Source organism: Periplaneta americana, chromosome 16, assembly GCF_040183065.1.
Source record: "Periplaneta americana isolate PAMFEO1 chromosome 16, P.americana_PAMFEO1_priV1, whole genome shotgun sequence".
NCBI lineage: Eukaryota > Metazoa > Arthropoda > Insecta > Blattodea > Blattidae > Periplaneta > Periplaneta americana.
In genome coordinates, this window is record NC_091132.1 from 182,821,602 (window position 1) to 182,834,859 (window position 13,258).

At 36.2% G+C, this 13,258-nt stretch overlaps 1 protein-coding gene across 2 annotated transcripts in view; it reads left to right on the forward strand.

The window, feature by feature from the left end:
* Positions 1 to 2,498: 2,498 nt before the first annotated feature.
* The window catches only part of LOC138692190 (zinc finger protein 665-like), a 39,933-nt gene continuing 29,173 nt past the window's right edge, over positions 2,499 to 13,258 (forward strand). The window contains exons 1-4 of one of the 2 annotated variants that reach the window (XM_069815261.1): positions 2,499 to 2,699; positions 6,471 to 6,608; positions 9,378 to 9,515; positions 10,842 to 10,909. In XM_069815261.1, the coding sequence (XP_069671362.1) occupies positions 2,631 to 2,699; positions 6,471 to 6,608; positions 9,378 to 9,515; positions 10,842 to 10,909 (413 nt within the window). In that variant the 5' untranslated portion in view covers positions 2,499 to 2,630. The remainder of the gene's footprint in view (positions 2,700 to 6,470; positions 6,609 to 9,377; positions 9,516 to 10,841; positions 10,910 to 13,258) is intronic. The other variant, XM_069815260.1, reaches the window with a different exon arrangement.

Below are 13,258 nucleotides of genomic sequence, written 5' to 3' on the forward strand. Positions count from 1 at the left end.
CATCTATCCATCCATCCATCCATCCATCCAAATCTCGTCTTGTGAAGTTTACATTCGTGCTCAATAAAATATCTGTGATACCAATCAAGTGAAGTTTTATTTCGTTCACATTAATTTTTGACATGCGAGGTTGCTGTTCAATGCCATCTATATGCTAAAAGACTTCAGTGAAATGATTATCTTAACCAAGATTCCGCTGGTTTCTTTTTCTTTCTGCCAGTTTAAACATCAAGTGTTATAAATTCGATCTATAACTGATATATATTCGAGAGGTATATTAGTGCAAAATAAATATCCTATCCGTTGTCGTTTTAATCAAGTTCTGCCCAAAGGTGTATTTAGACAAAATCACACTATAGGAGATTTTTCATTTTTGTGTCTAAGACTGTACTCCTCTGTACATAGTGTTGGACATTCTGTGGCACAGTACAAGAGGTAGGCACCAAAGTGGGAACAGAGAAGTAGCACTTCAACTGATAAGGTTTCAATACAGCAGCGGCAGTGGTGGTTCCTCGGGGGAGGGAAGGGAGGAACGTCCTCCTCACATTTTCTTCTTTTGAAAGTAAATACCAAATAAAATATGTGCCTTGAAATTCGAGGAATATTCGATAATTTTTAAGTTCACAGCTATAAGAAGAACTCGGTTGATCGAGTTTTAAACGACGCGCGCTTAAGTGCTTTAGAAAACTGTGAGAAAGATGCGAGATTGTCTGTGTGGAGGAAAGGCACTCCATTCCTCCTCTACTGCAGTTACCACACATAAACAACAGCGCACTAGCGGCCGGAGAAAGAAGCAGAGTTTTAAAGCAAGTAAATGAACGGAGTGGGAGGAGATCCTCCTCTGAATCAGTTATGGGCGGGAAATAGAAACCGACTGGTCGTGCAGCAAGCTCGCTACCGCTGCCACCTAACGATATTGCATTCAACCAGACTATAACACATCTAGGAGGAGACACAACAAAAACAGTTTTAACGCAACGCTATGAAAGACACCATGTAAACTTTTTTTTTTAAATTATAAATCAAAAATATTATTCATTGCACTTTATATAGGCTACTATTCATGGTTTGAAACTTTCGTTGATATTTCAGTGTTAAAGTCGGGTTTATGTAAAACAAAGAGGAAGTAGTTTTACGTAGTTGGTCCCTGAAATTCACTTTTATTCATTGTTTACTAGACAGGGCAACAGCCAAGTTGTCAGTTTTGTACAAATATATTTGAAACTGAAAGTAGGTACTCCAAACTACATCATTTTAACATAAAAAATTAATCGGGCACCAGCAGCTTAGAACAATAATGATAGTATGACTTTACAAGAGCTGAGATTCTTCAAAAGCATGTGATACTGAACTTGTAAAATGTACATGTGGCAACACAGACCACGTGGGTAGGTGCAATGTCCTCGCTTTCCTCAGATTATTTCCCATTCCCATTTCCATTTCCGTAAAACGGTTCCGGTTACGAGTTAGTAGCTAGTCTCTTCCAACACGTGTGATGCTGCAGTGTGCTCGAAAAATGTTACAATGTTGTGAATTTCCTTGTAATTGTTAATTTGTGCAATTATTCAACAATGAATGGAAGTGAAATCATAATATATTTTGGACAATTTAGGAAACTCAGTTTACAAGAACAGATTATTGCTATACAGAAGGGAAGGCCAACCCCAACACAATCTGGTCTTACATGTATGCCTGTAGGCTAATTTGTAGCATGTTTCATTCAACACGGTGTCATTTAGTGCTGTTAATTTCCTTGCTCCTCGTAAGAAATATGCAGGAGCCGCCACTGGGCAGTGGAACTGGAATCCGGTGTGGCTTAGTGGATAAAGCGTTAACACGTAAAGCTGAAAACCTGGTTTCGAGTCCTGGTGCCGGAACGTATTTTTCTCCGTTCAAACCTTTCTTCACCCTGCAGAATTCCTGCATGGATTATACTATATGTACTTCGGTACATCAAAATAATTGTGTGAAATGGACTAAGCTTGCAATTATATAAGTGCGGGTAGTGTTGAAATCAGACATTATTCCACGGGGGGATTTGTACTGTGCCTATATGAGGGAGGGCATGGAACCAACAGCAAAAGAAACAAAAATAAAGATTTTAACACCAGAGGCAGTATATTTAAATGGGAATATGAACAGATACCGTCAATTAAAGAAATAGCTTCCGTCTCTTTGTAGTTGTTTTAAATATTACTGGTCTAATGTTAATATAGGCATTAACTTAAAAATGTTACCACTGTTATGTTTAACATGGTGAACATGAACTGGTAACAATCAGTGCCTCGTAACTATCCTTGTGTAAAATTGTCAGTCGACGTCAATACTCGATTTCAAAAAGCCTGAAAAATCTAATTGGGTTATCCATCCCTGTCCCCCCCTGGATAGGCCAACGAATCAAGTGAAGTTTTATTTCGTTCACACAAATATTTTACATAGAGGTTGCTGGTTTTGCGTTTGAACGTACACGCATGGATAAATATATAATAATTATATATTTATCCATGGTACACGTTTACCAGCAAAAATCACGGCTTCCTTAGTTCCTGTGCACGTCCAAGTGGCGTTAACATGATTTGTGAAAAAGAAGAATTTGTTAGACGAAGAGGCATTGCTACAACTATTGTAAGATGTCAGAAAACTTATCTGAAAAATCTCCAGTGCTGATCACTTCTCCCATAGTAAGGTGTGAAGCTCAGGTGAGGTGCTATTTTCCACAGTGAAAGTGTGATAACTAACACAAGTATTTTGTATTCATTTGTTTAGAATGTTCTGTCTTTTGCCAACCCTTACTGAAGGGCAGCTATCCTTGTGGGATTTATATATAATATTCGTAGTTTCCTGATGATGATAATAATAATGACTGTGTATTTTGTTTGGGTGAAACTTGGGTATCTGCCCACACTACAAAATTCCTCGCCCTCATTTCACGTTAATATATCTCTGAACTAACCCACTGACCTTGTCACATACCTCAGATTAATGTCACTTAGCCATCCCCTTATTTAACCCATAAACACACTTAGACATCAGTCCCGTGTGTTTTGTGGGGCGATGGGCATTTGTTTGCTGTACAACTAGATTTTAACTCTAATTTGATTATTTTATTTTCAAATCAGTTAATTATCAGTAACCTTTGTTCATATAGAGAGAATGTTCAGGTAATAGGAATATATTGTTAAAATTTTATTTGTCATGTTGGCTAAACCAGCAAATATGTATTATTTCCTTCCCTACTAGATTCTTTTTATATTAGGCATATAAGCGTTATATCACGATAGGCTTCTTTCCTATTCCTGTTACAAATCTGTTACACGTTAGATTAGATTACATTACTTTAGGCTTTTGTTATGCCTTGTGTGTGGCGGATAAGATTAGGTTAATTTACTCTCTTGGTAGGCCTATATTAAAATTGTCTAAAAAGTGCTTCCCCCCCCCCCCAACTTCTCTTGGTAATGCTATTGTAAATATTTGTAAAAATATGTCTGCAGACAATATAATCGAAATCTTTAAGGTAAAACCGTCATTATTATTAGTTGCCTTGACTTAGAAGGGGACAAAATGAAGATGACAGCGACTGAGTTCAGGATTTTCAAGCGGTCTGCGGGTGATTTTTCTTAGTGACGTCAGTACTAGTAACTCAAAGCTTACTGTAATGGAGAATGTAGGAACAAAGTTACATTATAAACTGTGTGAATTTTTTTTCATTACTTTTTGTTCTCATTGACTGTTTTTGAGTGCTTTTTCGTTAATATAAGTTATGCGTTCTTCCTTTTTGATTAGAAACCGCAACATATTCACCTTCATTAAGACGCACCTCTCATTGCAAACGTAATTTACTACATTTTTTATAACAATTATTCTTCCTCCAAAATATATCGCTATATAATCCATTCATTTTCAACTCCAACTCCACAAAAAAAGTCCGTTACTAATTCAATGGTTTTCACTTTCCAAATCGCTGAAAGTATCTGTGCACTAGATACTTTGTGATTTTTTTTCTCCGAAGTCGTTCGCATACCATGCTGAGGAAAGAGGAACGTACGTTTGTCGACCATCCTCGAAGCCAGAAAATTTAGAAGACAATTTATAATCAATGAATAAATGTAAATATATTTATATACTTTCAGTCTTACTAATAAACTGTGTATAATTTTTATATGAGACTTATGCATAGTTGAGACAGAAAACGTTACTAATAAACCGTGAATAAGCTATGGACGTATAAACAGGCTGTAACTATACAATGGGAATTGCTTTGCAGTAATTATATACACGAAACTCCTTGTTTAAGTGTTGTATATAGGGATGGCCGCCCCTCTAAGAGCTGTTCGTATCGACTGTCATTTTATGATGATGGTTACCTTGTAACCACAGAAGAACAAACCAAAGATCATAGAATTATTAGAATAATATTGCTGTAGCTTGTACTCTTTGACCAAAATGTAGTGTGGTAATCGATTAGAGCCAGTTGTACTATCGATATTTAACACGCCACACTAGAGCGCTCTTCCGGATGCAGTAGAGAACCTCAGATACTCTATTACCTTTCGTAACGAAGTAATGACGAAACTATGATGTAGCTGTGTAACGTTATACACGATGTATGTAGTGATTATTAGTAAGGAATTTACACAGGTCTTATAAACGAGCTAACTCATTGTATAAGTATAAGACAGTTAAACGTCTTTATATAGAGTTTTTATTAGTAAGTCCGTTTGTGTACTTGGTATATTTATTCGATGATGGAATAATCTGTAGTGTACAATAAGGAATGTAAAGTAGGCAAGATGTGATACGAGCAATGAATAACACTCACATTAATGTTTAAAATGTCTGTCTCATTTTTAATTGTTCTTTCCAGTTGATAATCTTGGAATTTGCTTCACAAGTCTGCTTGCAGTAGACTTGAGTAGTTTGATAAAATACTGTAGTTAAAATGAAGAAGACAATTGCAGCTAAATCATATAGGCACATTGTAGTCTTCTCTTGCCTCGTAATTTCTGTGTTCGTGATACATTGTCAATTAGTGCGTACCATATGTGTTCTTTTTCAAAAGGGGATATCGCGATAAAGGGATAATGTATTGTTTTCATGTTAATTTTCGGTAATTTCATAGAAGACGGGCAAAACCCAACATGGCTGACGAAAACTACAAAAAACGTTCTGCCAACTATGAAGTCAAATGTCACCAAACATCGCAAAATCAAAGATGAAAAATCAAATATATATATTCATATTTTTAAAGAAGAACAAGCCCTCCAAAAAAAATTAAAATATATTTAATTTTTCGCCTTTGATTTTTTTTGGCGTTTGGTGGCATTCGAACTTCATAGTTGGTAGTACTTTTCTAGCAATTTTCGTCCGCACTTTACCCCCAAAAATCACTAAAACACAAAACAAAACATAATAATTTATCATCTTATCAAATAAAATTCAATTCTCATCGACGTCTTCATCGACAACCACTTCACTTCCAGTACAAATGACACAGGCTTTAAGGCAATCTAAACTTAAACCATGCAGGGAGCAAAGAACTAAACCAACACTTTGTCGTACAGTCAACTGTGCATAAATAAACCACGTGTTTACACTAAATGAAATTCTCTTCGAACACTTATTACACCTTAACATCTACAGAAAATTCAGTAAATAATTCCTTTAAACCACAGAAAAACAGTTTTCTTCTCAACATTGAACACAATCCTTCTTCACCAGCGAAAGAACTAAACCAAAATCGACACAAAATTTAATAGATAAATTTCAGAACACGGTTTCCTTTCTTTCCCTCTTACTTCAAAATTCCAACCTTGTGCACACAAAATAAATTATTGGCACTGAAAAGTGGCTTTTCGTAAGCATGGTGATGCGCATTCGACAAATGCAGACAAATCTACAATGTAACACCACTCACGTCAAACAACCAAGGACAACGTCATTATCCACGAAAAATTAATGAAAATTCTAGAATAAATGATAACTATAATCAATCAAATGAAAGAAAATCACAAAAATCATAAAATGAGAAACTTTCAACTTTAGTCATCAGACACAACATAACACCACTCACGTCAAACAACCAAGAACAACTGATAACGTCATCATCCATTCAAAATTAACGAAAATTCTAGAACAAATGACAACTATAACCAATAAAATTAAAAGAAAATGACGGCGACACCTAGTACAAAAACCTAGAACTAACATGTAAAAGTTACTAAAAGATCACTAACATTTAACTCTGAAATAAAGAAGTTGGTAATACTTACTATATTCAACCAAGTGCCCGTCTTCTATGAAATTACCTAATTTTCTTTACGTAATTGTTATGTCATCTTTACGTCGGCCGTGTTTCAAAGTCATTGCGGCAATGTGACGTCATCGTTTGTTAAACTTAACGAAAAAAAAAAAAACATCCTAATGTAAAAGAATCCCAATGTGTCCAATTATGATGTCTCGTTTTACTGCAGGATCGGAATCTTTTGGACGAACACATGACTGCTGTAAAGGAGGAATATGTTAACCAGAGCCAGGATCTCATATCTGGATTGATATTTGAGGAAGATCCGGAGACAATTTCGTACCCGGTGGTGAAACGTGAACCTGAGGTGAGTGGAGCTCAAGGAATGCACTGCTTGTTCTTCTTCCGTTGTTTATCGTGTATTTTGTTTGGCTTATACAACCCCTGCTTAGCCTATGATAGAGGCAGAAAAAGGATTATCACAATCTAGTATATACAGTCACGAAGCTTGAGTTGTGAGGGTATTAGGAACAATAGACTGTGCCAGTACTATTTCGCATTGTGTGTAATGAGGTGATATTAGCGATCCTGGTGGTTAGCAACTATCTATGGATGCATATTTACTACGTATTAAGCTTCGTGTCTCTATATACTAGACTGTGGTATCATCACTACTTGCTATTACAGGTTATGTCTTGTTGCAGAGAAGTCTATGTTGAACTATTATCTCACTTTATGTTTTAAATTTCCAAACAAAATTGCTTGCTAACTTCCTCTTAATGCTACACATTCCCATAGTTTGTTTGGTAATATGTTGGACACGACTTCTTTTTGCTGTCTGTGTGCCTTTGTCTGAAATTCTCAATACTTTTACTGTTTCGTATAATTAATTTTGTTTTATTAGTAGTTCTACGCCATTACTTAAAGAGTTAGCTTATCTTTGAACATTTTCATAAATTACACTACCTAATATATGTTCAGAATATTTCATAAAACTTACATGTTCCGATTAAATTGTACATTTTCTGTAAAACTCTTCATTAAGCTGAAGTACATAAGAAAATTATCGCAGAGATCGACCGTGGATAACTGAACCCAGGCTACAGATTTCTCGGTTAAGAGGGGATTCCTGTACATGATAAGTGAAAAAGAAAGCTTCAATAATATTCCATTACCGTGAATTATATTTCTGTTACCAAACATTGTAAATCTGTTAGATAACTAAGAAATGTAAAAAAAAATTCTTTGAAAGAGTAAATATCATTGTCAATGAAACGAAGTTGCTTGTTACATTTATCCTTAACGGTTGCCAAACCACACTTTCCCGCAGTGTTACTAATGGACATGACTTCCGTTTGTTTTCTGTGTGTTTTGTCTAAAATTCTCAATCCGGGCACTTTTTTACGGTTTCAAATGATTAATTTTGTATTAGGTTTATAAATACTTAGGTATAAATAATTTATATGGTTTAGGCTATCTTTTAATAGGATTGCCATTCCTCCGTATTTTTGTACGGACAGTTTGCATTTTAAGACAGAGTAGATGAATAACAATTGGTTGCTACATCTTTCAAGGGATGGCCCTTCTCCATAGTCACCAATGGTAGCCTAATACCCATATTTTCCTACACATAGTTTTTAATCATATAGGCTATAAAAACGAAAGTCCTACATTCACAGATTACAAAGCTCACTTCAAGGAGAAAACATAAATCTATCTCAGGTAGTCAAACAGAATATGGCGTTATTCGTCGCCTGAGGAGAAGATTTCGAAGAAAATATTATGAACTTTTACGACCAGTGGAAATCGTTTTGAAAGACGGCACCAAAATGGGGACATTTCGTCTCCATTATTGTTGATATCCCTTCGTCTTGGAAGAAGACACCACAATGGGGGCATTTCATCTTCATTATTGTTCATACACCTTTGTTTTGAAAGACGACACCAAAATGGGGACATTTCGTCTTCATTATTGTTCATACACCTTCGTTGAAAGACGGCACCAAAATGGGGACATTTCGTCTCCATTATTGTCCATACCCCTTCGTTTTAAAAGACGGCGCCACAATGAGAAAATTTCGTCTGCAGCTTTGTTCACCACATTCTAGTTTATCAACTACTGAAATTGATTGATTCAGAGACATTCTAATGAGGAAGGGAAGAAATTTATTTAAGTTATGCTAAACTTGGGAACAGGATCAGTTATTAAAACAAAGTTACTTCCAGCTTAGTTTACCGAGGTAAACTGTATAGCAGTCAATGTAAGAAAATGTAAAGTTAGTACAAAATCAGAAGTATTAAAATATCCCAAAGTCGAAATTAATATGCAAATAAAGAAAAAAACAAGTCGTAAAATGAAGTGTCACCATATGCCGGTTGATTCTGGAAGTGAATGGAAGAATTACACAGGAAATAGAGGAATCTCTGCTGAATATTTTGAGATATTATGGAACTTGAAGTCTGTAAACTCAAATTAAGGCGATCATGTCAGTTTTTTGTAAATATCTGGGTCAGCATTGTAGACCACAGGATGATCTCATTGGGCCACATCTTCTGCCTGGCCTTCTGAAAGGCCACGAGATGTAATCTTTGCTACTAGGGATGTTTGGAATTGCATCTTGCTGTACAGTACTTCAATGGAATAAAAGCAAAGAATGGTTGTTTTGGATTATCCACAGCTTCACTTCATACACAAGAAATTTCTAGCCATTCAGTACAATCATCATTAAATATTATAAGAGTGCTAACAACTAAACTTTTCAGAATCTTATTATTCTTCTTAACACGTTATTCAAATTATGGGATTACCGCAACAAAATCCCGAAACTATGCTACAGCATTTGGACAATAATGTTTTACGTGCAGGAAAGTCTGAAATATCCAAAAACAAGCGCGATTAACTTCGTTTATTCATAATCACAGACGCACGTATATAAAATTTATGACTTTCAAAAGGTGCGTAAAATTATGACACTGCATATAAATTCTGGACATTTCTTCATAATGTATCGCACATACAGCGAGTTTTAGTCGAGCTGTGGCATGCAGATATATGGAAAGCAGCTTGTGACGTTAGAAGTCATGTTACAACCTCCTGTAATGAATTGTTGATTTAAGAAATCTCTTTGTACTGCAGGAACGGAATTCTTCGGACCAGGATGTGACTGGTGTAGAGGAAGATTATATGGACCACAGTGATGACCTCACATCCCAGACAAAAGTTGAGGAAGATCCGCTCCTAATTTCGTACCCTGTGATGAAACGTGAACCTGAGGTGAGTGCAGCACAAGGAATGCACTGTGATTTCTTCTTCCATTGTTTATTTTTTAGTTGGTTATTTAACGGCGCTGTATCAACTACAAGGTTATTTATTGGTGATAGCAAGTTTGTATTTGGCGAGATGAGGCCGAGGATATGCCATAGCCTACCTGGCATCCACCTTACTATTGTGGAAAACCTCAGAAAAAACCAACCAGGTAATCAGCCCAAGTGGTGATCGAATCCGCGCCTGAGCGCAACTATATATCGGCAGGAAAGCGCCTTAACCGACTGAGCCACGCTGGTGTTTATCTTGTGTTTTGATTGTCGCGGACACTACCTCTTTGCAGCAGTGTTTGCAATGCCTTTTACTCTATGATAGAGACAAATAAAATTCCTTCACTGTTCACTATTATCAGTTCTGTCATGTTGCAGAAAACTTTAATGTTGAACTGTTATTTCATATTATGTTTTAAATTTGAAAACGAAACTGTTTGTTAAACTTTTCCTAATGATTGTCAAGCTACACATTCCCAGTGTGTATTTGAGAATGTGTCGTATTTTAGGACTCAACTGCTTTGTGCTTTCTCTGTTCTGTCTAAAATTCGGAATACTGTTTATAGTTTCCCAATAATAATTGATTTTGCATTAGGTGTAGGTACAAACATCACCAGTCTTAATTTATTTTTCATCCATTGTTTTTCAGTATTTATTTATTTGCAGTACATCCTTAATAAATTATTATTTTTCCCGTACAGAACAGATATTTAGTATCTTTACTATAAATTATGGGGCTGATTTTGAGTGAATTCCATAATAGTTTCTAGAGCATGCATGAAACCGTTGTGTATTTTATCTCCTCTTATTCTGTCAGTGAAGTGCATTTAATTTTAAGACATAACTTGGCTTCGCTGCGGACCCAATAGAGCAGTTCAGAGGGAAATCCGCATAACAGCTTACTGAGTATAGTGGTAAAGCATACAGTGGGTGGGGGTACTGTAGAATGAATGCCAACAAATACGCAAAGAAAAACGCTCTGGATTTGAAAGTTCTGACAAATAATTTGGTTTTCATACAACCTATTTTCAAACCCTGTCTGAAACTATTACACGGTCAGAAACGTCAGAGCAAGAGATGCCGGAAGCCCTCAAATTAGTTGAGGAAATGACACAGAGATCTACATTTGTAGAGCACCGGAGTTAAAAATATTCAAAATAGACATGATCTAGTGAACCTTCTACTGGCCTAATACGAGTTATATGCACTTCTAATGCATATAGAATCGTTGCACTTTTGTTAATGTAAATTGTTCTATATTTCTGTTTTATTTGTTCTGTGTTAGGAGCAGCAGAGTGACTTGGACACAGTGAATGAGGAAGGAAGAGCAGAGGACGAGATTTTCACGGAATGGTGAGTGTAGTGTGCGAATTTATGTAGAGTTCATTGCGTTTGAAACTTCCTTTTCGTTAACTGAGTAGAAGCACCTTCAGAAGGGCTATATCTCTGAACTAGGCCAACAGATAGCGTACGTGTACGTGTAGGGGTGCGCTTTGCGTGTGCATTTCTTTCCATTGTATAGACATTGAGGATGTACGTTGTGTATTGGTACTTTAAATGCTCTTAAAAGTAGCTTTGTGTGCCAGATTTTTGTTACATTCACACTATATGATAACCAGGGGGCGGATGTTGATGACCTAAGACTCTAGTTAAATGATCATTAAAATTCCCTTAAACTACTGGAAAAATGACTTGAAATTAAAAGAAAATGCCATTTAAAATATTATTCACCGTACTCGCACCACAACGTCTTAAAATCAGTCGCCCTGTTTCAATGACTGCCCTGCAAATCTCGTAGAGAGGGGGAACTTCCTGGAATTTAGCTAAGATAAAGGAAAAGAACATGCAACAAAATGAAGTTTTTAAGGAAAAACTATAGATTTTAATGAGGGTTTATAATGTTTTCAATCAAGGGTGGTCAGTCAAAGTCCTCACTTAAACTAAGCTGTTGTCAAACATTTTATATTCCTTCCGTTGTGTGAAGTGAAACCTTCAGTGGAATAAGGGATGGACTTTAGAGTCTGTTCCGAACTATAAAACTCAAACTTCACTGTTATTCACTTATTCACTAGCAGTCTTACTAATAAACCGTGTATAGTTTTTATATGAGACTTATGCAGAGTTGAGACAGAAAATGTTACTAATAAACCGTGAATAAGCTATGGACGTATAAACAGGCTGTAACTATACAATGGGAATTGCTTTGCAGTAGTTATATACACGAAACCCCTTGTTTAAGCGTTGTATATAGCGAAAAAAATGGCCGCCCTCTAACAGCTGTTCGTATCGACTGTCATTTTATGATTATGGTTACCTTGTAACCACAGAAGAACAAACCAAAGATCATAGAATTATTAGAATAATATTGCTGTAGCTTGTACTCTTTGACCAAAATGCAGTGTGGTAATCGATTAGAGCCAGTTGTACTATCGATATTTAACACGCCACACTAGAGCACTCTACCGGATGCACTAGAGAACCTCAGATATGCTATTACCTTTCGTAACGAAGTAATGACGAAACTGTGACGTAGCTGTGTAACAATTATACTGTTATACACGACGTATGTAGTGATTATTAGTAAGGAATTTACACACGACTTGTAAAGGAGCTACTCATTGTATAAGACAGTTAAACGTCTGTATATAGGGTTTTTATCAGTAAGACCGTAGGTAATTACTACTGACACATCTATATATGTAATTTGAACTCGTAATGGAAATTACGGGAAAACGGCTGAACGGATTTTAATAAATGACCCCTCATTTTGAAGCTTAGTAAAATAGTAGTTTTCAGTGAAATGTCAATTTTCGTACTTCATTTTCCTATTTTCCAAAATCCATCTTTCGTCAGTTTTGAGAACTAATTGATGGCATTTCAGAATAAAAGAAAACACACACTACAATAACCAATAGACTGTTACACGAAGGCCATGACCTGCAGGATTGCTGACATAGTTAGGGTTCAGATGGCTCAGATTCTTTCACATCATAATGCCAAAATGTCGATTTTCATTTGTGTAATTTTTTGATAGCATATAAAAATAATTTACAGGTCTGATTCTCCGGTCTATAGTTTCCCGAGTCCAGCTGTGTAGTGGATATTAACATCTATAAAACTTAAAAATGTTTGCTGACATTATTACCTTTAAAAATGAAATATTATTATAGTTAATGCAACACATAATGCTATATTGATGATATCAAAGTGAAAGTTTTTGGGGTTTTATATAAGTAGACCCAGTGAAAGAATATTTTATATGAGATCTTCGTTTCTATAATTTACTGAATAACGGCTCTATATACAGGGTGTTCCGAAACTTTTCGTTCAAAACAATACAGGAGGTAGAGAACATCAAAACAAATATATTTTGTAATGGTACATATGGTCCCTGAAGGCAGTTTCTGACCCTAGGGACGATTTACACAGAAGGTAGTTTAGCACGCTAATTACGTCAGTGGCATTCACAGGAACTGCTCGAATGCGCGACCATTAGCCTGTATGCTCGCAGTACATCGTCGGACCATTGATTGTCGTGTCCGCTCGAAGATACCTGTCATGTCCGCAATGGCATCAGCAGCGACAGTAATTCTAGCGACGAGGTCTTCTTCTGTTTCCACAACGGTTTCATACACCAGCTGCTTCATATGTCCTCAGAGGAAGAAATCCAGACACGTGAGATCAGGTGACCTGGGTGGCCAG